Raw genomic sequence first — 24241 nt, forward strand, 5'->3', positions numbered from 1 at the left:
TGCAGCAGGTGTCAGAGCAGACATCTGTGTGTGCTCATGTGTAGCAGGTGTGTCAGAGCAGACATCTGTGTGCTCATGTGTACCAGGTGTCAGAGCAGACATCTGTGTGTGCAAATGTGTAGCAGGTGTGTCAGAGCAGACATCTGTGTGTGCTCATGTGTAGCAGGTGTGTCAGAGCAGACATCTGTGTGTGCTCATGTGTAGCAGGTGTGTCAGAGCAGACATCTGTGTGCTCATGTGTAGCAGGTGTGTCAGAGCAGACATCTGTGTGTGCTCATGTGTAGCAGGTGTGTCAGAGCAGACATCTGTGTGCTCATGTGTAGCAGGTGTGTCAGAGCAGACATCTGTGTGTGCTCATGTGTAGCAGGTGTCAGAGCAGACGTGTGTGTGCTCATGTGCAGCAGGTGTGTCAGAGCAGACGTCTGTGTGTGCTCATGTGTAGCAGGTGTATCAGAGCAGACATCTGTGTGTGTTCATGTGTAGCAGGTGTCACAGCAGACATCTGTGTGTGCTCATGTGTAGCAGGTGTGTCAGAGCAGACATCTGTGTGCTCATGTGTAGCAGGTGTCAGAGCAGACATCTGTGTGTGCTCATGTGTAGCAGGTGTCAGAGCAGACATCTGTGTGTGCTCATGTGTAGCAGGTGTGTCAGAGCAGACATCTGTGTGTGCTCATGTGTAGCAGGTGTCAGAGCAGAAATCTGTGTGTGCTCATGTGTAGCAGGTGTCAGAGCAGACATCTGTGTGTGCTCATGTGTAGCAGGTGTGTCAGAGCAGACATCTGTGTGTGCTCATGTGTAGCAGGTGTCAGAGCAGACATCTGTGTGTGCTCATGTGTAGCAGGTGTCAGAGCAGACATCTGTGTGTGCTCATGTGTAGCAGGTCTGTCAGAGCAGACATCTGTGTGTGCTCATGTGTAGCAGGTGTCAGAGCAGACATCTGTGTGCTCATGTGTAGCAGGTGTGTCAGAGCAGACATCTGTGTGCTCATGTGTAGCAGGTGTGTCAGAGCAGACATCTGTGTGTGCTCATGTGTAGCAGGTGTCAGAGCAGACATCTGTGTGTGCTCATGTCCAGCAGGTGTGTCAGAGCAGACATCTGTGTGCTCATGTGTAGCAGGTGTCAGAACAGACATCTGTGTGTGCTCATGTGTAGCAGGTGTCAGAGCAGACATGTGTGTGTGCTCATGTGTAGCAGGTGTCAGAGCAGACATCTGTGTGCTCATGTGTAGCAGGTGTGTCAGAGCAGACATGTGTGTGTGCTCATGTGTAGCAGGTGTCAGAGCAGACATCTGTGTGTGCTCATGTGTAGCAGGTGTGTCAGAGTAGACATCCGTGTGTGCTCATGTGTAGCAGGTGTCAGAGCAGACATCTGTGTGCTCATGTGTAGCAGGTGTCAGAGCAGACATCTGTGTGTGCTCATGTGAAGCAGGTGTGTCAGAGCAGACATCTGTGTGTGCTCATGTGTAGCAGGTGTGTCAGAGCAGACATCTGTGTGTGCTCATGTGTAGCAGGTGTGTCAGAGCAGACATCTGTGTGTGCTCATGTGTAGCAGGTGTCAGAGCAGACATCTGTGTGCTCATGTGTAGCAGGTGTGTCAGAGCAGACATCTGTGTGCTCATGTGTAGCAGGTGTGTCTGAGCAGACATCTGTGTGTGCTCATGTGTAGCAGGTGTCAGAGCAGACATCTGTGTGTGCTCATGTCCAGCAGGTGTGTCAGAGCAGACATCTGTGTGCTCATGTGTAGCAGGTGTCAGAACAGACATCTGTGTGTGCTCATGTGTAGCAGGTGTGTCAGAGCAGACATCTGTGTGTGCTCATGTGTAGCAGGTGTCAGCGCAGACATGTGTGTGTGCTCATGTGTAGCAGGTGTCAGAGCAGACATCTGTGTGCTCATGTGTAGCAGGTGTGTCAGAGCAGACGTGTGTGTGCTCATGTGTAGCAGGTGTCAGAGCAGACATCTGTGTGTGCTCATGTGTAGCAGGTGTGTTAGAGCAGACATCCGTGTGTGCTCATGTGTAGCAGGTGTCAGAGCAGACATCTGTGTGCTCATGTGTAGCAGGTGTCAGAGCAGACATCTGTGTGTGCTCATGTGCAGCAGGTGTGTCAGAGCAGACATCTGTGTGTGCTCATGTGTAGCAGGTGTGTCAGAGCAGACATCTGTGTGTGCTCATGTGTAGCAGGTGTGTCAGAGCAGACATGTGTGTGTGCTCATGTGTAGCAGGTGTCAGAGCAGATATCTGTGTGCTCATGTGTAGCAGGTGTGTCAGAGCAGACATCTGTGTGTGCTCATGTGTAGCAGGTGTGTCAGAGCAGACATCTGTGTGTGCTCATGTGTAGCAGGTGTCAGAGCAGACATCTGTGTGTGCTCATGTGTAGCAGGTGTGTCAGACCAGACATCTGTGTGTGCTCATGTGTAGCAGGTGTGTCAGAGCAGACATCTGTGTGTGCTCATGTGTAGCAGGTGTGTCAGAGCAGACATCTGTGTGCTCATGTGTAGCAGGTGTGTCAGAGCAGACATCTGTGTGTGCTCATGTGTAGCAGGTGTCAGAGCAGACATGTGTGTGTGCTCATGTGCAGCAGGTGTGTCAGAGCAGACGTCTGTGTGTGCTCATGTGTAGCAGGTGTATCAGAGCAGACATCTGTGTGTGTTCATGTGTAGCAGGTGTCAGAGCAGATATCTGTGTGTGCTCATGTGTAGCAGGTTTGTCAGAGCAGACATCTGTGTGCTCATGTGTAGCAGGTGTCAGAGCAGACATCTGTGTGTGCTCATGTGTAGCAGGTGTCAGAGCAGACATCTGTGTGTGCTCATGTGTAGCAGGTGTGTCAGAGCAGACATCTGTGTGTGCTCATGTGTAGCAGGTGTCAGAGCAGACATCTGTGTGTGCGCATGTGTAGCAGGTGTGTCAGAGCAGACATCTGTGTGCTCATGTGTAGCAGGTGTCAGAGCAGACATCTGTGTGTGCTCATGTGTAGCAGGTGTGTCAGAGCAGGCATCTGTGTGTGCTCATGTGCAGCAGGTGTCAGAGCAGACATCTGTGTGTGCTCATGTGTAGCAGGTGTGTCAGAGCAGACATCTGTGTGTGCTCATGTGTAGCAGGTGTGTCAGAGCAGACATCTGTGTGTGCTCGTGTGTAGCAGGTGTCAGAGCAGACATCTGTGTGCTCATGTGTAGCAGGTGTCAGAGCAGACATCTGTGTGTGCTCATGTGTAGCAGGTGTCAGAGCAGACATCTGTGTGTGCTCATGTGTAGCAGGTGTGTCAGAGCAGACATCTGTGTGTGCTCATGTGTAGCAGGTGTCAGAGCAGACATCTGTGTGCTCATGTGCAGCAGGTGTCAGAGCAGACATCTGTGTGTGCTCATGTGTAGCAGGTGTCAGAGCAGACGTCTGTGTGTGCTCATGTGTAGCAGGTGTCAGAGCAGACGTCTGTGTGTGCTCATGTGTAGCAGGTGTCAGAGCAGACGTCTGTGTGTGCTCATGTGTAGCAGGTGTCAGAGCAGACATCTGTGTGTGCTCATGTGTAGCAGGTGTGTCAGAGCAGACATCTGTGTGTGCTCATGTGTAGCAGGTGTGTCAGAGCAGACATCTGTGTGTGCTCATGTGTAGCAGGTGTCAGAGCAGACATCGGTGTGTGCTCATGTGTAGCAGGTGTGTGAGAGCAGACGTCTGTGTGTGCTCATGTGTAGCAGGTGTGTCAGAGCAGACATCTGTGTGTGCTCATGTGCAGCAGGTGTCAGAGCAGACATCTGTGTGTGCTCATGTGTAGCAGGTGTGTCAGAGCAGACATCTGTGTGCTCATGTGTACCAGGTGTCAGAGCAGACATCTGTGTGTGCAAATGTGTAGCAGGTGTGTCAGAGCAGACATCTGTGTGTGCTCATGTGTAGCAGGTGTGTCAGAGCAGACATCTGTGTGTGCTCATGTGTAGCAGGTGTGTCAGAGCAGACATCTGTGTGCTCATGTGTAGCAGGTGTGTCAGAGCAGACATCTGTGTGTGCTCATGTGTAGCAGGTGTGTCAGAGCAGACATCTGTGTGCTCATGTGTAGCAGGTGTGTCAGAGCAGACATCTGTGTGTGCTCATGTGTAGCAGGTGTCAGAGCAGACTTGTGTGTGCTCATGTGCAGCAGGTGTGTCAGAGCAGACGTCTGTGTGTGCTCATGTGTAGCAGGTGTATCAGAGCAGACATCTGTGTGTGTTCATGTGTAGCAGGTGTCACAGCAGACATCTGTGTGTGCTCATGTGTAGCAGGTGTGTCAGAGCAGACATCTGTGTGCTCATGTGTAGCAGGTGTCAGAGCAGACATCTGTGTGTGCTCATGTGTAGCAGGTGTCAGAGCAGACATCTGTGTGTGCTCATGTGTAGCAGGTGTGTCAGAGCAGACATCTGTGTGTGCTCATGTGTAGCAGGTGTCAGAGCAGAAATCTGTGTGTGCTCATGTGTAGCAGGTGTCAGAGCAGACATCTGTGTGTGCTCATGTGTAGCAGGTGTGTCAGAGCAGACATCTGTGTGTGCTCATGTGTAGCAGGTGTCAGAGCAGACATCTGTGTGTGCTCATGTGTAGCAGGTGTCAGAGCAGACATCTGTGTGTGCTCATGTGTAGCAGGTCTGTCAGAGCAGACATCTGTGTGTGCTCATGTGTAGCAGGTGTCAGAGCAGACATCTGTGTGCTCATGTGTAGCAGGTGTGTCAGAGCAGACATCTGTGTGCTCATGTGTAGCAGGTGTGTCAGAGCAGACATCTGTGTGTGCTCATGTGTAGCAGGTGTCAGAGCAGACATCTGTGTGTGCTCATGTCCAGCAGGTGTGTCAGAGCAGACATCTGTGTGCTCATGTGTAGCAGGTGTCAGAACAGACATCTGTGTGTGCTCATGTGTAGCAGGTGTCAGAGCAGACATGTGTGTGTGCTCATGTGTAGCAGGTGTCAGAGCAGACATCTGTGTGCTCATGTGTAGCAGGTGTGTCAGAGCAGACATGTGTGTGTGCTCATGTGTAGCAGGTGTCAGAGCAGACATCTGTGTGTGCTCATGTGTAGCAGGTGTGTCAGAGTAGACATCCGTGTGTGCTCATGTGTAGCAGGTGTCAGAGCAGACATCTGTGTGCTCATGTGTAGCAGGTGTCAGAGCAGACATCTGTGTGTGCTCATGTGAAGCAGGTGTGTCAGAGCAGACATCTGTGTGTGCTCATGTGTAGCAGGTGTGTCAGAGCAGACATCTGTGTGTGCTCATGTGTAGCAGGTGTGTCAGAGCAGACATCTGTGTGTGCTCATGTGTAGCAGGTGTCAGAGCAGACATCTGTGTGCTCATGTGTAGCAGGTGTGTCAGAGCAGACATCTGTGTGCTCATGTGTAGCAGGTGTGTCTGAGCAGACATCTGTGTGTGCTCATGTGTAGCAGGTGTCAGAGCAGACATCTGTGTGTGCTCATGTCCAGCAGGTGTGTCAGAGCAGACATCTGTGTGCTCATGTGTAGCAGGTGTCAGAACAGACATCTGTGTGTGCTCATGTGTAGCAGGTGTGTCAGAGCAGACATCTGTGTGTGCTCATGTGTAGCAGGTGTCAGCGCAGACATGTGTGTGTGCTCATGTGTAGCAGGTGTCAGAGCAGACATCTGTGTGCTCATGTGTAGCAGGTGTGTCAGAGCAGACGTGTGTGTGCTCATGTGTAGCAGGTGTCAGAGCAGACATCTGTGTGTGCTCATGTGTAGCAGGTGTGTTAGAGCAGACATCCGTGTGTGCTCATGTGTAGCAGGTGTCAGAGCAGACATCTGTGTGCTCATGTGTAGCAGGTGTCAGAGCAGACATCTGTGTGTGCTCATGTGCAGCAGGTGTGTCAGAGCAGACATCTGTGTGTGCTCATGTGTAGCAGGTGTGTCAGAGCAGACATCTGTGTGTGCTCATGTGTAGCAGGTGTGTCAGAGCAGACATGTGTGTGTGCTCATGTGTAGCAGGTGTCAGAGCAGACATCTGTGTGCTCATGTGTAGCAGCTGTCAGAGCAGACATCTGTGTGTGCTCATGTGTAGCAGGTGTGTCAGAGCAGACATCTGTGTGTGCTCATGTGTAGCAGGTGTCAGAGCAGACATCTGTGTGTGCTCATGTGCAGCAGGTGTCAGAGCAGACACCTGTGTGTGCTCATGTGTAGCAGCTGTCAGAGCAGACATCTGTGTGCTCATGTGTAGCAGGTGTGTCAGAGCAGACATCTGTGTGCTCATGTGTAGCAGGTGTGTCTGAGCAGACATCTGTGTGTGCTCATGTGTAGCAGGTGTCAGAGCAGACATCTGTGTGTGCTCATGTCCAGCAGGTGTGTCAGAGCAGACATCTGTGTGCTCATGTGTAGCAGGTGTCAGAACAGACATCTGTGTGTGCTCATGTGTAGCAGGTGTGTCAGAGCAGACATCTGTGTGTGCTCATGTGTAGCAGGTGTCAGCGCAGACATGTGTGTGTGCTCATGTGTAGCAGGTGTCAGAGCAGACATCTGTGTGCTCATGTGTAGCAGGTGTGTCAGAGCAGACGTGTGTGTGCTCATGTGTAGCAGGTGTCAGAGCAGACATCTGTGTGTGCTCATGTGTAGCAGGTGTGTCAGAGCAGACATCCGTGTGTGCTCATGTGTAGCAGGTGTCAGAGCAGACATCTGTGTGCTCATGTGTAGCAGGTGTCAGAGCAGACATCTGTGTGTGCTCATGTGCAGCAGGTGTGTCAGAGCAGACATCTGTGTGTGCTCATGTGTAGCAGGTGTGTCAGAGCAGACATCTGTGTGTGCTCATGTGTAGCAGGTGTGTCAGAGCAGACATGTGTGTGTGCTCATGTGTAGCAGGTGTCAGAGCAGACATCTGTGTGCTCATGTGTAGCAGCTGTCAGAGCAGACATCTGTGTGTGCTCATGTGTAGCTGGTGTGTCAGAGCAGACATCTGTGTGTGCTCATGTGTAGCAGGTGTCAGAGCAGACATCTGTGTGTGCTCATGTGCAGCAGGTGTCAGAGCAGACACCTGTGTGTGCTCATGTGTAGCAGCTGTCAGAGCAGACATCTGTGTGTGCTCATGTGCAGCAGGTGTCAGAGCAGACACCTGTGTGTGCTCATGTGTAGCAGGTGTCAGAGCAGACATCTCTGTGTACTCATGTGCAGCAGGTGTCAGAGCATACATCTGTGTGTGTTCATGTGTAGCAGGTGTGTCAGAGCAGACATCTGTGTGTGCTCATGTCCAGCAGGTGTCAGAGCAGACATCTGTGTGTGCTCATGTGTAGCAGGTGTCAGAGCAGACATCTCTGTGTGCTCATGTGTAGCAGGTGTGTCAGAGCAGACATCTGTGTGTGCTCATGTGTAGCAGGTGTGTCAGAGCAGACATCTGTGTGTGCTCATGTGTAGCAGGTGTGTCAGAGCAGACATCTGTGTGTGCTCATGTGTAGCAGGTGTCAGAGCAGACATCTGTGTGCTCATGTGTAGCAGGTGTGTCAGAGCAGACATCTGTGTGTGCTCATGTGCAGCAGGTGTCAGAGCAGACATCTGTGTGTGCTCATGTGTAGCAGGTGTGTCAGAGCAGACATCTGTGTGTGCTCATGTGTAGCAGGTGTCAGAGCAGACATCTGTGTGTGCTCATGTGTAGCAGGTGTGTCAGAGCAGACACGTGTGTGTGGTCATGTGTAACAGGTGTCAGAGCAGACATCTGTGTGTGCTCATGTGTAGCAGGTGTCAGAGCAGACATCTGTGTGTGCTCATGTGTAGCAGGTGTCAGAGCAGACATCTGTGTGTGCTCATGTGTAGCAGGTGTCAGAGCAGACATCTGTGTGTGCTCATGTGTAGCAGGTGTGTCAGAGCAGACATCTGTGTGTGCTCACATGCAGCAGGTGTCAGAGCAGACATCTGTGTGTGCTCATGTGTAGCAGGTGTGTCAGAGCAGACATCTGTGTGTGCTCATGTGTAGCAGGTGTCAGAGCAGACATCTGTGTGTGCTCATGTGTAGCAGGTGTGTCAGAGCAGACATCTGTGTGTGCTCATGTGCATCAGGTGTGTCAGAGCAGACATCTGTGTGCTTATGTGTAGCAGGTGTGTCAGAGCAGACATCTGTGTGTGCTCATGTGTAGCCGGTGTGTCAGAGCAGACATGTGTGTGTGCTCATGTGCAGCAGGTGTGTCAGAGCAGACACGTGTGTGTGGTCATGTGTAGCAGGTGTCAGAGCAGACATCTGTGTGTGCTCATGTGTAGCAGGTGTCAGAGCAGATATCTGTGTGCTCATGTGTAGCAGGTGTGTCAGAGCAGACATCTGTGTGTGCTCATGTGTAGCAGGTGTGTCAGAGCAGACATCTGTGTGTGCTCATGTGTAGCAGGTGTCAGAGCAGACATCTGTGTGTGCTCATGTGTAGCAGGTGTGTCAGACCAGACATCTGTGTGTGCTCATGTGTAGCAGGTGTGTCAGAGCAGACATCTGTGTGTGCTCATGTGTAGCAGGTGTCAGAGCAGACATCTGTGTGTGCTCATGTGTAGCAGGTGTCAGAGCAGACATCTGTGTGTGCTCATGTGTAGCAGGTGTCAGAGCAGACATCTGTGTGCTCATGTGCAGCAGGTGTGTCAGAGCAGACATGTGTGTGTGCTCATGTGTAGCAGGTGTGTCAGCGCAGACATGTGTGTGTGCTCATGTGTAGCAGGTGTCAGAGCAGACATCTGTGTGTCCTCATGTGTAGCAAGTGTGTCAGAGCAGACACCTGTGTGTGCTCATGTGTAGCAGGTGTGTCAGAGCAGACATCTGTGTGTGCTCATGTGTAGCAGGTGTCAGAGCAGACAATTGTGTGTGCTCATGTGTAGCAGGTGTCAGAGCAGACATCTGTGTGTGCTCATGTGTAGCAGGTGTGTCAGAGCAGACATCTGTGTGTGCTCATGTGTAGCAGGTGTGTCAGAGCAGACATCTGTGTGTGCTCATGTGCAGCCGGTATCAGAGCAGATATCTGTGTGCTCATGTGTAGCAGGTGTGTCAGAGCAGACATCTGTGTGTGCTCATGTGTAGCAGGTGTGTCAGAGCAGACATCTGTGTGTGCTCATGTGTAGCAGGTGTCAGAGCAGACATCTGTGTGTGCTCATGTGTAGCAGGTGTGTCAGAGCAGACATCTGTGTGTGCTCATGTGTAGCAGGTGTCAGAGCAGACATCTGTGTGTGCTCATGTGTAGCAGGTGTCAGAGCAGACATCTGTGTGTGCTCATGTGTAGCAGGTGTGTCAGAGCAGACATCTGTGTGTGCTCACGTGTAGTAGGTGTCAGAGCAGACATGTGTGTGTGCTCATGTGCAGCAGGTGTCAGAGCAGACATCTGTGTGTGCTCACGTGTAGCAGGTGTCAGAGCAGACATCTGTGTGTGCTCACGTGTAGCAGGTGTGTCAGAGCAGACATCTGTGTGTGCTCACGTGCAGCAGGTGTGTCAGAGCAGACATCTGTGTGCTCATGTGTAGCAGGTGTCAGAGCAGACATCTGTGTGCTTATGTGTAGCAGGTGTCAGAGCAGACATCTGTGTGTGCTCATGTGCAGCAGGTGTCAGAGCAGACATGTGTGTGTGCTCATGTGTAGCAGGTGTGTCAGAGCAGACATCTGTGTGCTCCTGTGTAGCAGGTGTCAGAGCAGACATCTGTGTGTGCTCATGTGTAGCAGGTGTATCAGAGCAGACATCTGTGTGTGTTCATGTGTAGCAGGTGTGTCAGAGCAGACATCTGTGTGTGCTCATGTGTAGCAGGTGTGTCAGAGCAGACATCTGTGTGTGCTCATGTGTAGCAGGTGTCAGAGCAGACATCTGTGTGTGCTCATGTGTAGCAGGTGTGTCAGAGCAGACATCTGTGTGTGCTCATGTGTAGCAGGTGTCAGAGCAGACATCTGTGTGTGCTCATGTGTAGCAGGTGTGTCAGAGCAGACATCTGTGTGTGCTCATGTGTAGCAGGTGTGTCAGAGCAGACATCTGTGTGTGCTCATGTGTAGCAGGTGTGTCAGAGCAGACATCTGTGTGTGCTCATGTGTAGCAGGTGTGTCAGAGCAGACATCTGTGTGTGCTCATGTGTAGCAGGTGTGTCAGAGCAGACATCTGTGTGTGCTCATGTGTAGCAGGTGTGTCAGAGCAGACATCTGTGTGTGCTCATGTGTAGCAGGTGTCAGAGCAGACATCTGTGTGTGCTCATGTGTAGCAGGTGTGTCAGAGCAGACATCTGTGTGTGCTCATGTGTGCAGGTGTCAGAGCAGACATCTGTGTGCTCATGTGTAGCAGGTGTGTCAGAGCAGACATGTGTGTGTGCTCATGTGTAGCAGGTGTCAGAGCAGACATCTGTGTGTGCTCATGTGTAGCAGGTGTCAGAGCAGACATCTGTGTGTGCTCATGTGTAGCAGGTGTGTCAGAGCAGACATCTGTGTGTGCTCATGTGTAGCAGGTGTCAGAGCAGACATCTGTGTGTGCTCATGTGTAGCAGGTGTCAGAGCAGACATCTGTGTGCTCATGTGCAGCAGGTGTGTCAGAGCAGACATCTGTGTGTGCTCATGTGTAGCAGGTGTGTCAGAGCAGACATCTGTGTGCTCATGTGTAGCAGGTGTGTCAGAGCAGACATCTGTGTGCTCATGTGTAGCAGGTGTGTCAGAGCAGACATCTGTGTGTACTCATGTGCAGCAGGTGTGTCAGGTTACCGCCATCAGGTGGAATCCACCTGGCATCACTCCCCTTCAAGAAGGCACTGTTTAGAAGGCTTTCTGGTGTTTTTTCACCTCAGAACAAACATAATTGTGTGGGTACATGCATACACACATATACAAATAGAGAGAAGACAGGGCATACTGGGATTTGAGTGCAGGGCCTTGGGCTAACTAGCAGGTGCTTTAACATGAGCCAAGCTCTAGCTCTTTTGCTCTGGTTCCTCACTTTTTTGTCTGGGTGGGCTTGGACTGTGATCTTCCTAGGTACTTCCCTTATATTGAGATGAGGCCTTGCAAACCTTTCTGTCCAGGATAGCCTAGAATCATGATCCTCCTTGCAAGCCCAGCCTCCTAAGTAGCTAACATGACAGATGTATGACATGACCCCAAGCCACAGGTTGAGATGAGGTCTCTGAATTTCTACCCTAGCTGGCCTTAAACCATGATGCTCCGAATCCTTCCCTGAGTAGCTAAGAATAGCGGTATGAGCTGCCAGTGTCTGGCACAATGAAACTTTAAGTTGTTTCCTCTCCTCTTAATCACTAGGCCCCAAACTATTGCTGGTACACCTGCGGACTCCCCTTCCTCCAGCTTAGGAGCTGCCTGACGTGGAAATGGGGTTCAGGAACACAATCTCACGGGATTCACTTTGGAGCGAGAGCTCAGAGGAGAAGTGGAGAATTACAGGAAGCATCACAGGGATAATGAATAGCGACACAGACATGAATTTCAAGGACACAGCTCCAGAAAAAGACCAAGGAGTTTTACTGGAATGTGATCAAGGTGACTCAGCCTCTCCAGATGGCCCACGTCAACCGTGAGGCCTGTTCACAGTCACAGGCGGGATGTCCTGCAGATCGCAGTCCTGAGGCCAAGGATGGAAGGATAAGGCAGACTCCGCATCTTAGTGCAGAGGTGCCAGGGCACAATTCCGGTGGTGACTCTCGGTACTCCCAGCTCTTGAAGAGTGAGGTGGGCTATGGTGAACTTGGCTTCACTAAGATTTCCCTCAGTCTGCCCTCCAGACAAGCTCTGTGCTGCCCTGAGCAGTGGGTGATACATTGAGATACAGAGCCAAGACCATCTAAACAGAGCTTTTGAGATGCGCCAACTTATGCTAGCCAAAACCCGCAGCTACCTGCACCAAACACCAGACTATCACGTGCAACACCAAGAATTCTATTCTGTTCTGTGGGAAGAGAGGACTGCTGAGGCACGAGCTTTCACAGAATATAGTAGACAATAATGAGCAATCAAAAGATGATTACAGCCCAGTTTTCCTAAGAAAACATAACCAGAGATTTTATTATTCTTACCAGATTTTAACATCAGTTATTGTAAAGCCAAGGCAGAGCTTTGAATCACACATTAGATCCCTAGAATTTAGCTTTTTGACTCCGCAATAGAATTTCGCACATAGATATTGAATAAAAGCAAAAGCAAATCAGAAGAAAAGCCTGCATGCATAAAGGAGAGTAGTTGGGAACAGATGCCCTCCCACTGCCCAGCAGGAGAAAGAACTGACTGAGCTAACAGAGGTGGGACAGGGATGGCTGACCTGAACTGGAACTCCTGCCAGCCAACCATAAAGGAGATCTCAGGTATGATGGAATACGTTCACACCAATTCAGATCAGGACTGTCACAGCGCTGTTCAGATACCAGCCTCCCTGGCCCAGATTCTGCCAAACAGTGCCGAATCCATTTGCAAGTCACGTCCTCTGGACCCAGGGCCCTCACACACTTCCTGGGGCAGGCACCAAAGGGACGTGCATTTGAGTGCAGCATCCATTGCTGGAGCCAGATGTGCCTGCAAGTGCTCCAAGACATCCTTCAAGGGCTCCATCCTCTCTATCTCTCTCTTTCACACACATACACACACACACACACACGCACACGCACGCATGCACACGCACGCACACACCCCTGGATCCCAATATTGGTGTGGGTATCTCAAAACAGACAAGGGCGTTTCCCTGATTATATATGGCAGCATATATAATATGACATGAACAATCCCTCATGCGCCATTACTTCTAGGTTAGTCACAATTAAAACAGAAAACAACTATGGCCATCTTTCCGTCTTTCTTCCATTAATTGGGCTTAACAAATACTCTGTGATTGGATCTGTATGAACCATGAAGTAGCCAGCAGAACCGACTTATGCCACCACTCAGGCCCCCTATACACATTCCTTTCCTCTCAGCCCCTCCCACAGGCACCTTGCTCCCTCCCTCCCAGAACAGAGACATCTGTGACTTTGCGCTTCTGTCCCTATTCTCCTTGGTCTCCCAGCAGGAGAGCCTCGCACAGGTGAGACGCTGTGCCTAGCGCACCTAAGAACAGGGCTGAGGAAGAGGATGCGGTTTGCCACAAGGGGATGGGAACCATGGGTGTAGGCTGGACAGGGAGGGGCAGCGGTGCTGCAGTCCCTCTGGGCCTGGCTCCAGCCCCCTACTCCACCATCGCACGACGCATGCCCGTACGGAGGTGTGTCTGCTAATGATCCACGCACACTTCTGCCACCAGGGACCCTGCTCAAGCTGAAGGTGGGCAGTGGGGTGCAGCCTCCACAGCAGCTTTGGCACCAAGCCCCTTCGTCCCCAAGGCCTCCCACCCACAGAGGGCCCCGTGCCTAGGCCAGGCTGCTGGCTACCTACTTTTCTGTGTTACACAGGCAGGTGTCAGGTGCACTCCTGAAAAATGCAGGAAATCTAAAATCTAGGGGAAGAGAGGAGACAGACAGCAGGCATCTACAGCGGTGAGACCACGGCCCTTGGGCACTGGGCACTAGCCACACAATTCATAATATGCTGTTTTCTAACTTTGAGAAATGCTTAGGGCTGTCATGGTGTCACCTCACTAAGCACAGGGCAGGCCAATTATCTTCATTTGACAGATACAATGCCTAAAACGAGGGGAAGATAAGCAAGGAGTCATCTATGGCCCAGGAGGAAGCTGCTGGCCGGTGGAACCCGCTATCTAGACAGGATTTCTATGGACCACTGGGTCCTCGAAATGGGACCATCTCCTTTATTTATTAAATGGATCAAAGGGGTCACTCAGATCCAAAGGCTCCCTCGTCTCAGGCCTGGGAGTCATTCTTCCACCCTCCTTCTCAGCACAGCCGTCACTCAGCTCCCATCGGAGTGCCATGCAATGTTCCCCCAAAACCTGGACACTCCGTAAGAGCACCCTCAAAACTGAGCTCTACCACAGGGAAGTCTGGCAAGAGTCCCTAGCACTGGGCCTCAGGCCAGGCAGACACAAGCCAGGCCTCGGTGACAGTCCCATTGCAGAGGCCAAGGTAATGGGGGTGGGGGTGGGGGGTGGGGACAAGGACAAGAGACAGGGCCTAGAGGAGCATGACAGTCTGCACTTCTGGGGTGTCTGGCTGATCCAGGCCTTGCCCACCCTTCGCCAAGGGCTACCTCAAGCTTCTCCTCCAAGTTTCACCGCAGAGCTGCATCCTCCTGGAGTCTACATTCCTCACATCCCCTCCAGGCCCTGGAAAGCTGGGCATCTATGGCTCCAGCAGGCTGGGACTGAGTGAAGTTGCCTGCTTTCTCTTAACACAGCCAAGATAGGGTCTTTGAAGAGCACTGCATGTCCACACTGTCACCTTTGCAAACACTGTAGCGACAGGGAAGAGGAGCACAGAACACTGCAGGAAGCAGAAGCCTGGTGTTATCAGGGGCCAGAGTCAAGACCTAGCCAGGACGGCTGTGAGTAGGCAGCGGGTGGAGACCTGGAGAACCAAGGCGCAGGACCGACCAGCCTAACTCTGCCCTGCTCTGGGGAGATGCAGCAGGTGCACGAGCAACTGCAGGCAGCCGCCACACGGCCTCCCCAGGTGCCAGGTGTAGAGAGGAGCCCAAGTGGGTCCCACTGCTCACAATAGCTGCCTCTGGTGACTAGCCTAGGACAAGCCTCCTGAGCCAACTGGGACGGGTGGTAGGGAGAGTACATAGCTGCCTCTGGGGACTAGCTGGGCAGCGCCTCCTGAGCCATCAGAGAGTGCACGGCCATGCCACGGCCACAGAACAGGGAAGGAAGAGAGTCATACTGCTCATCAACTAGTTCTTGGGACACTCAGTAAGATGCGCACTCTCTCTCTCTCTCTCTCACACTCTCTCTCTCTCTCTCTCACACACACACACACACACACTCACACCAGATTTTTAAAAAGCACATGTGAATTAGTATCCTGAGTGAACCAGTTTATTTCCCACCTGTTAGACTGGCAAGACACTGCAAGAGGGAGGGGAAGGAGCAGGACCTAGCCCTGTGTAAGGAGTGGTTTGGAAGGTGCTGTAAAACATAAAACATGACAGAATATTTTGTGACGCGATGCTGAGAAGCAGTGAGGACAAAACTCACTCCAGGGCTGGTGATGCTGGTCTGAACTGTGAGCAGGAGGCATCTGCAGGAAGCCCCAGTGTAACAGGGGCCTGACGCCCACATTTGCTGGGCTGCTGCAGAGGCCAGGGCCAGAGCGCTCCAGACTGAGTGCCGAGCCACAGAATTTAGTGCAGGAATTCCAGGTTCCCACATCCTAGCAGGACCCCAGTGACCAGTCAGGATAGGAGCCTCGAACCCCTGGAAGCACAACCTGCATGCTTTATGACACCTTCACCGCAGCGAATGTCCACAAGTAATGACTCCAAATCGACAAAAGCAACGGCTGAGCCAGCAGTCCCACCAGTACAGGGGAGAGTCAGGGCCCCACACAGCTGCACACGGAAGCTACAAGGTGGTGCGTGTCTTGCCATATAAATGCCTGCTGTGGAAATGCTGGTGGGCCAAGCCTGCCTAAGGATGTGCAACAGACCTTCCCTGCTCCGGCCATGGCAACACAGCTTGTCTAGCCCCTGCCAGCGCACATGGGATACTGGTCGTCCCCCAACCCCCGCCCAGAGGCACTGAGGCAGAGGTGCAAGAGAGGAAAGATCTCGGAAGCACAGATCCCTCGATAGCCACAAGCAAGCAGTGAGGCACTGAGTCCCAACTACCCCACATGGGAGAACAGGAAGGACGTCCTTGTGTCATGACGAGGCTTGTGAAGGCTGGGCTGAGCACTCCACCCACCCCAGTTAGTGTAGGAGAAGTGGTATTGTTACATGCAGCTCCTACTCCAGCACAACAGCCCATCTTACCACGCATACAAGACAACTGCCGCTCCTTAAACGAAGCACTCAACCATCATTTGACTCAACAAGAGCCATGTTTAAAATTTAAAGGCAGACTGGCCCACATTCGTTATCCTGAACACTGTAAGCATTAGAGAAGTACATGGAGTCATTTCATTTTGTCACCTGAATGATATTACTTAACACATATAACGTAAGGGTTTTTGGGGGCAGTACTGGGGGTTTAAACTCAGGGCTCAGACTTGCTAGGCCGGATTTTGAGAGAGGCTCTTACTTCCTGCCTGGGCCTGCACCTGAACTACAAATCTGTTTTAGGCTTCCCACCACAGCAGAGAATAGGTGTGCACCACCACACCCAGCTCCTTCCACTGAGATGGAGTTACATGAACTATTTTTGCTTAGGTTGACGTGGAAACAATCCTCCAGATCTCAGTCTCCAGCTAGCTGGAAAGGTGGGTGCCAGAATTACAGATGTGAGCCACTGGCATACAAAGATATGGTACTCCTGATTTATATTCTTTTGAGTTGCATGTGAGTGCAAAAAATGGATCAAATACCTAAACACAAAATTTGGGTCCCGAGGGCACATACCGAGGCTGGCCATGGCAAGAGCAGCTGCAGCAGAGTGCCACAGTGCTGGTCCTCCTCTGTATTTGTACCCAGAGGCCCTGGTGAAGAAGATCACGGGGGAGCTGTGTGGGTAGGATGGCCCACCAGCTAGACATGGACATCTTATCTTCGGTACGATGCCATGGCCTACAGCCTCGAGCACCCAAATCCTTTGTCATTTACCACCAACCCACATTATCAACAGCTGTTCAGCAAATCTAAATCTAATGATAATTGCTAATTACACAAGGAAATATATGCTAACAGCCAGGAAAGCTGTTTAGTTTGAAGTATATTCGTGTAGTCTTACGCTAGTTAAGTTATGCTTACAGTAATAGACTTACACAGTTAGGATTAGGCTCTGACATGTGTTTATTCACTGTGTTCTTCACATGCCCTGGTGTCCTCATAGAGGTTTTATGAATGAACTATGATAAAATGAAGTGACCTCTAATAGCCTGGCCTTCCCCAGGTCTCCTTCTGGACAACAGGGTGACAGTGGCAGCGGCTCCGGCTGGCAGGGAGGAGAGCACTGTCTGAGTCAGGACCCCACAGACTCAGCCATGTGCTATGGCAGACCACATGACATCTAGACATCTAACTCCAGCAGAGACAAAATTTGCCAAGATCTTGACATTGTTCTGGATGCTTTAGTTTAAAGGACACAGTTATCATTTGTAAGTAGCATTATTAACAAGGAAAGCATGAAATAATCCATTAAAAATTATTAGGACTAGTAAAAAAATTCTATATATTGGTAGTAAGCAAATAAAATCGTAACACCCAGAGCTTGTCTATATGCTGATAGTAACTGAGAAGGAAAGACTGAGGAAACGAATATACTAACTGTAGAAGCAAAAATATAAAGTGCCTAATACTTAAATCTAAAACCTTTAAGCATATAAGAGAAAATTAAAACAAGGTGTCTACTAAGGATGGAAAATCATGTTCCTAAACTAGAAACTCACTAGCGGTTATTATCATGGCTATTCTAATCATTTCTAGACCAACTTTGGAAACGTTGGAATGGTCTGGCACATTTGGAAGGAGAAGTGGGCAAGCTGAGGCCCACCATGAGGGAAGAAGAGAGAAGCAAGGCCGGTCCACAGGCTGCGTAGGCTTCCACCAAAGCTGCAGGTGCTCACGCAAGAACACTGCCAGCGGACACAGAGGCAGACACGTACACTCTCAGCCGGAGGCAGAGGTGCTGTTTTTAGTCTACCGAAAAAGAACATTTTCACTTGTGAATAAGGGTAAGACAAGTAGATAACTATTTTGCAATGAAATATCCAAAGAACAATATATAATAGTTCAAATAATACTCTTATTCATAAGAAGTGCCTCTGTATAGATGAAAAAATGAAATTAGTAGAAAAACTACAAATAGCCACTCAGAATATGGAAATACGTTTGTCCACACGAGCAACCAGGGAAGTGCCAGAAAAGACGAGGAACAGAAGAGGCCTGTACTGTGCACAAGGAGTATCAAGGACCCGTGGTGTCTAGGTGAGCACCCGGCTCAGGCTTAGGGAGGGACACTGATTACCCCTGCCAAGCACACTTGGCTAACAGCACCATCCACGGAGGAGCCGGCTTAGCACCAGCCCTGCCAACAGGCCCTGTGTTTCAAAGCCACTCAGATGCTTTCTGAGATGCCCCTGGCTGAGTCTTTCGGGATACATACATCTGTGGTCTGCTCTGGCAGGAATATCTTGTGTTCCAATGGCTGCCTGTTCCCTTTTTCTTCTCTCTGTCATAGACAGCTGGTCACTCACTTCAGGCTGCAACAGGTACCTTGAGTTGTGGTACTGGGTTTGTATCAACAGCAGTATATGGAAGGGATCAGCCAATGGAAAGGGGAAATTTGGGAACTCTAGGAAACCAAGAGCTGCTAAGAAAGATCGTCGACCTCTGTGCTGCAGGGCTCAGCTGTATGGAATAGTAATAGCAATGTGACACTCAGTTCTTCAGCCACAAGGCCAGGTGAAGTAAAGCACACAGAGGCTACAGAAGAGCAGTGTGTACACATCACAAGGACCAGGGTGAGGAGAAAAATGCTGCATCAGTCCCCGTGGAAGGGCAAAGATAAGGCTGGCTACCTGCCTCAAACCAGTTCCAGGCCTGGGGCTCTTGAGGAGCAGAGGAGGGGCAGGGTTGTGCTACTACTCATCTGCACTGTTTTTCAACTGTAAACATCAAGAATCTATGCTTCTTAAGTAATACAGCAAGCCAATCTACCTAGTATATAACAGCCTCACAATTCCTCTAGATACACATACTTGGAACTGATTGTGGGGGGTGGGGGGGTGGGGGTCAGGACTGCAGAGCTGAGGTTGGCGTGGACAGCACAGGAGCTATTTCAAGTTCAAGCTTAATCCTGAGCACTGAGCATTTAAAATTCTTACCAAGCCTTGATTTACCCAAAATTAGCAATTTAAGTTATATTTTTAAAACTACTCCCATTCCAATTATAAAATTCTATTCAAATTCACTGATGATTTAATGACACTAATTAGATTGTATGTTCAAGAAATCTGTCTGACAAACACCACTGCCAAATGCCGTTAACAATATGACTGCAGGAAGAGACTTTAAATCATCAAAACAAAAGCCTGCTAATGTAATGATACAATGATGTAGTTTAAAGGCTTTTATGATCTCCATTTTGATGAAAAAATAAAACAATTAAAACCTTGAATGAAATGTAACCTTGAGCTCTCGGTGCTTCCTGGAACCCAGCCCCCAGAACTGGTTCCACCGGAAGGTTTGGGAGCCCCCGTGTCTCAGTTGATACCAGTGTCTGTTGATACCAGTGTCAGCTCTAGGCCAGGAATGGACCCTGAGGCCTCTCCAGCCCCACGCTGTGGGGGAGCTACAGCACGGGGCGTGGAGGCAGGTCCTTTGTGCTACTGTGGTTAGAGGCTGAGACTGGATCACTTGAAGCACATCTCCAGCCCTGCTTTTCACTGGTCGTTTTAGGTTGAGTCTTGCTTTTCATCTGGGAACACACCTGAGCCACAATCAGCCCACTTCAGGCTTCTCATGCTGTCTGGGGATCACGGCTGCACACCCCTGCATCTAGTCCCGCTCCTGGAGCTGGGGTCTCAGAGACCTTTCGCCCAGGGTGGCCTGGCTCACCCATGCTTCCACATGGCTTGGATGACAGATACATGCCACTGCCTCCACCCCAAGCCACGGACCGACAAGGGGCTTCATGAACTTTTCCTGCTGAGGCTGGCCTCAAACTGAGTTTCTCTCGGTTTCAGCCTCCCAAGTAGCTGGGATTACAGGCACAGCCATCCTGCTCAGTCCAAAGGAACATTTTTATGTTTTTTGCTTACTAACCTTCAGACCCCACACAATCAGAGTGTGTGCATTTCTGAGTCTCAGTCTCCCACTCCCTTGGAAAGGTATCCAGCTGGACTGGACACAGAAAGAACACACAGTTCATTTTGCTACTGCTCTGCACCACAAGGCCAGGGCCTGATGTTCAGGCCACTCCTCACTGCACAGGCGTCAAGGCTCTGGTGGTGTGCAAAACCGAGCCAGGAGTAGACACGGGCGGGAACACCCAGGGAGAAGAGCACTGAGCAGGTAGCCTGTTCAGCCCATCCACAGCCAGGCTCCCGACGGGTCTGCAGGAGCCCGTGTGCACTCACATGTGCCCTTCCAAACTACTCAGCCTCAGGAGAGGGGGTTTTTCAGCACTGTGGGGGCGTAGAGGGCATGGTCCAGCCCTCGCGCAACACTAGATGCCTGCACCAGGTCAGGCAGGTCCCTGGGAGAGCTGACCTAGCCCACAAAGCCAGATCCCCAGAGAGAGGCCTGGAGCTGACTGTGGAACCTGCTTCTAGCTGGATTCTCAAAATGACAGTAGGAAGCTCCAGGCTCTACAGGTCCACCTAGAGCGGCAGTGCAGTCAGCCACCAGCAGGTGGCAGCACAGAGCAGGACCTCTGAGAGGACTGGAACATGCTACCGGCCTGTGATCCGTGCGAAGTGGTCTTCCTCCTCATGTTTAAAATGAGAGGATGAGAAGGGCCTGTGGTGGCCCCAGGTCACAAGACATCTGGGGATGAGTCACGTAAGCTCTGTGAGGGCTAGCCATATGCAGGACATGAGAGACCTAAGGCTTAGGAGTCGTAGAACTGTGAAGCCGGTGCTCAAGAAGTGCCTCAGACAGTCTTGAGTCCCTTCTCAGTCAGCTGCAGAAAGGCCAGCACAATGAGGGCAGGTGGGCATTACCTGGAAAGACTTCCACCGACTGTGCCTTCCAGCCGGCACACACCAACTGCCAGAGGCCAGTCTGAACTACCCGGTCCTGGACACCAGTGCTCCCAGTGGACACGGAGTACTGGGCAGTTACCAGCAGAGCAAAGCCCTCGCCAGCAGGCCCAGGCCTGACATGGACTCACTCCACCAACTAGCAGGTCTGGGGCATGTGGAGCCCTCAGCAGCCCCTCCAGACGAAGAGCACCGGGCAGTGTGAGCAGAGACGGTTACCCCCAAGACAGCGAAACGCCGAACGCCCGGCCTCCAATGCAGCACTCAGAGTCCAGGATGAAACTTCCCAGATCTCACCTCATTAGGACTGAGGCTGGGGACAAGCCTCTCAAGGTGCCCTCTCGGGGAGCTGCTGCTGGGCCCATTTTACAGGCAGGCTGGGCTCAAGTGGGCTCCCTGACTTGGGGAACGGCTGTGAGCATGAGACCACCTGCCACGCCACCCAGGCAGAATCCCTTCTCCAAGACTTCCCACAATGCATGAGGTGCCCGGAGGAACGTGCCAAGGTGGTGCGCCATACTTAGGTGAGGCCCTCGAGATGCTCTGTCTGGCCCCCAACTCAGTCCTGTGCTCTGGGAAAGGTACTACCAGGCCATGGACAAACACCTGGATGAGGACGTAAGGCTTCTGGGTACCACCCTCCAGCCATGGTCCAGCTGGTCCCTCAGACATGACCCCCCTGACCAACAATGGTTACAACTTCAGGGTGCCTGGCCATACCCTCCACAATGCCTACAGCCAATGAGGACCACAGTGGTTCTTGAACCACAGAAACTGTGTGTTTGCTGCTGATACCATTAACAGGTAACTGCTACAACCTGGTGGGGGGGCTTTCTTGTCTAATGTGACTACTACACAATTTGCAATTATCTACACAAGTGTAACGGCGCTGCCCTGCACAGCTTTACCACAGTGAGCAAGATCACGATCGCAGGCTTCACGGCTTGCCAACCTCACAAAATAATCACAAAACTGAATCCCAAGAGTGATTCCCTGGATATCAATCATTCGTGTTCCTTTTCCAAGTTGTTCAGTTTTCAAATCTGGGATTATATTGAACATCTGTAGACAGTGAATACAAAGAGGTCTTTGTGAGAAGTTTTCTTATTAATCTTAAATTAAAAGAAAACATTATCTTTTGCCAGTTATTAAACGTCAATGGAAAAGACTGAGCAAAGTCCAAAGAAGAAAACAAGGCGGGACCCCCCAGGGGTGACTGGCACTAGTTTAGTGTGTCTTCCTGCTGGCAGTCTTGCTACTCTTAGTGTATTTTAGGAGAGTCTTGTGAGCCACCACACCCTGCGTCCTCCACAAAGCATGTGAGTGCGTTTGTCATAGAAAGACAGGCGGGTGGGGTCCCTTGCACCAGCTTCTCAGGGATGAACCTGTAGTGCAGAGGGCTTGTGCCCCACGGAAGACAGACTCTGAGGCAGAAGGAAGCAGGGGTCTCCCAGAGAGCACCTGGTAAAGTGGCGTCTTCTGGCCCCGTGAGGGAAGGAAGCAGACTTGCCTGAGCCCGCCTGGCCTCTCACCTTGATGTGCTCGTGCAGCTGGGCTTCGTGCTGCCGTGAGAGCTGCTCGTGCTGCCGCTGGAACTCGGCGATGAGGATCTGCCGCTGGATCTGCTGCTTCTGCTTCAGGGCCAGGAGCTCCTGCTGCAGCTGCTGCTCCCGCAGCGCCGGCTCCGCCACGGGCAGCGGGAACGGGCGGTCCAGGCGCAGGTCCATGGGCACTGCTGTGGGGGCTACTTGCAGAGGCAGTGCTGTGGCCACATCCACTGCAGAAAGAACACAGCATGAGAGCAGGCCAACGCAGTGGCCAGGCCGGCACCCCCAGACCCCCACCGGCAGCAGCACCTGTGCCTCCTCCCAGTGCCACGCTTCGACCCCTAGACCAAAAGGCTCAAAACAAAGACCGAGGGCTCCCTAGGGCTCTCATCCCACAAGTACGAAGATGTTAAAAGGTCAAGTCAGGAGACACGTAGCAAGCTCTTCCGCTCCCAGCCCCAGAATGGAAGCCCTCCTTGCCAAGGGCTCCATTATAGGCCCCAAGGCCCACCTGACATCATGTTGTGACGTCAATAAAGGGAAAGTACAAAAAAGGCCTCCAGTTAGGCAAGGAGAGCACCAAGTGCCAGCCCTTGGATGGGCAAATTGCCTGTTCTTTTCTTCTTCGTTTTCCCTAATGAAGCCACTACAGCCATGTGTGAGCCCCAAGAACAGTGTGTGCCCCCAAGTAGTTCAGATAGAGGCTTGAGCGAGAGCCTGTTTCCATGGCAAATGAGCGCTCTCTTGGAAAACATGTTTACCCACAGCCAATGCACTGTGCCCGGCTCTGTGGAGCACATTCCCCGCAGCGACCGACACCGTGCTCATGGACCGGTGAGGGAAGGCCACAGGTGATTTTGATTCACAGCACAAGCTGAATCAATCCTGTTGCTCGCGAATCGATTCCAAATTCAGGCCAGAAAAATAATGCAGAGGAAAGATGGCTCTAAAAGATCAGCACCCCAGCACCCCACATGACACTGTCAACAGGCGTGCTCTCGGGCAGTCCTTCCCTACAGACCGCCCCCTCCCATCCCCCCTCACCCCCTCACCCAGCTTTTCTTTATCCACCAACAAGCTGAATTCAGGGCCGGGAATGAAGGTGGGGGGCTTGCCCACCAGACGAGGCTCAGAAAAAATAAAGCCAACGAGAGGCCCAAGTCCCGGTCCCACTTGTCAGCAACTTACATGCCAGGTGGCTCGCCGAGTATGGCTGCTGCACGCCCAGGACCTGGGCTTCTAGTCCCAGAAGCTAAATGGCCTCTGCCTCAGACAGAGACCCAGCCATACCCAGTTCCCTGCACCCACCCCACAACCCCAAAGCCCACCAATTCCAATAAAGCAGCTCATAAGTGGTCTCACACCACACCACTTTTGTGGTCCTGCCAGGCAGTAAGTCCTCAACTAGCTGGAGGCCCCGGTCTGAGGACTCACCTCATTTCTGTGTTGTTTATTTGTATAGTTTGTCTTTTTTGCACATGCAGGGCTTGAACTTGAGGACTTGTGCTCTTGTTCCCCTTTTCCACTCACAGCCGGTGCTCTATTAGTTGAGGTGTGTGGAGCACACCTCCCGTCCTCTTTGTGCGATTCAGGCAAGGTTGGGAAAGCTGTAGGCAGTGTAACCGTGAACTCTCTACAGCTTGGAATCTGCCATTAGAAGGGGTCATCGTGTTTCAGAGCAAGGCTCCCTGGGCGAAGGTCAGGATGGGGCCTGAGCTGGCGGTGGTGGGGCCTGAAGGGAGCTCGGGTTCCTTGACACAAAACATACGTGGGTGCTCGTCATCCTTGGCTTTCGACCTGGCCTACAGCCCTTCGGAGTTCCCTGGGGCCGGGCTAACAAGAGACTACAGAGCAGGGAATGGCTAGACCCGAGGGGCACCTGTCCTGGGCCACTTTTCTGGCCAAGAGGAAACAGCCCAAAGGCCGTCAGGAGGGCCTGCAGGTGCCCGTGCCCGCCGTGGGCTCCCTGCCTGGCCGGCTCGGGGAGCGCTCCCCCTGCTTCCTCTGACCTA

At 51.7% G+C, this 24241-nt stretch overlaps 1 protein-coding gene across 6 annotated transcripts in view; it reads right to left on the reverse strand.

The window, feature by feature from the left end:
• Window positions 1-24241, reverse strand: part of Hdac4 (histone deacetylase 4) — a 245499-nt gene that overhangs the window by 100585 nt on the left and 120673 nt on the right. For 5 of the 6 annotated variants that reach the window (XM_042689062.1, XM_042689060.1, XM_042689065.1 and 2 more), the window contains exon 3: window positions 22215-22459. In XM_042689062.1, the coding sequence (XP_042544996.1) occupies window positions 22215-22459 (245 nt within the window). Of the gene's footprint in view, window positions 1-22214; window positions 22460-24108; window positions 24114-24241 lie in introns of those variants that run through there. The other variant, XM_042689063.1, reaches the window with a different exon arrangement.

This window comes from Dipodomys spectabilis, unplaced genomic scaffold (genome assembly GCF_019054845.1).
Source record: "Dipodomys spectabilis isolate Male_0828 unplaced genomic scaffold, ASM1905484v1 ptg000124l, whole genome shotgun sequence".
NCBI lineage: Eukaryota > Metazoa > Chordata > Mammalia > Rodentia > Heteromyidae > Dipodomys > Dipodomys spectabilis.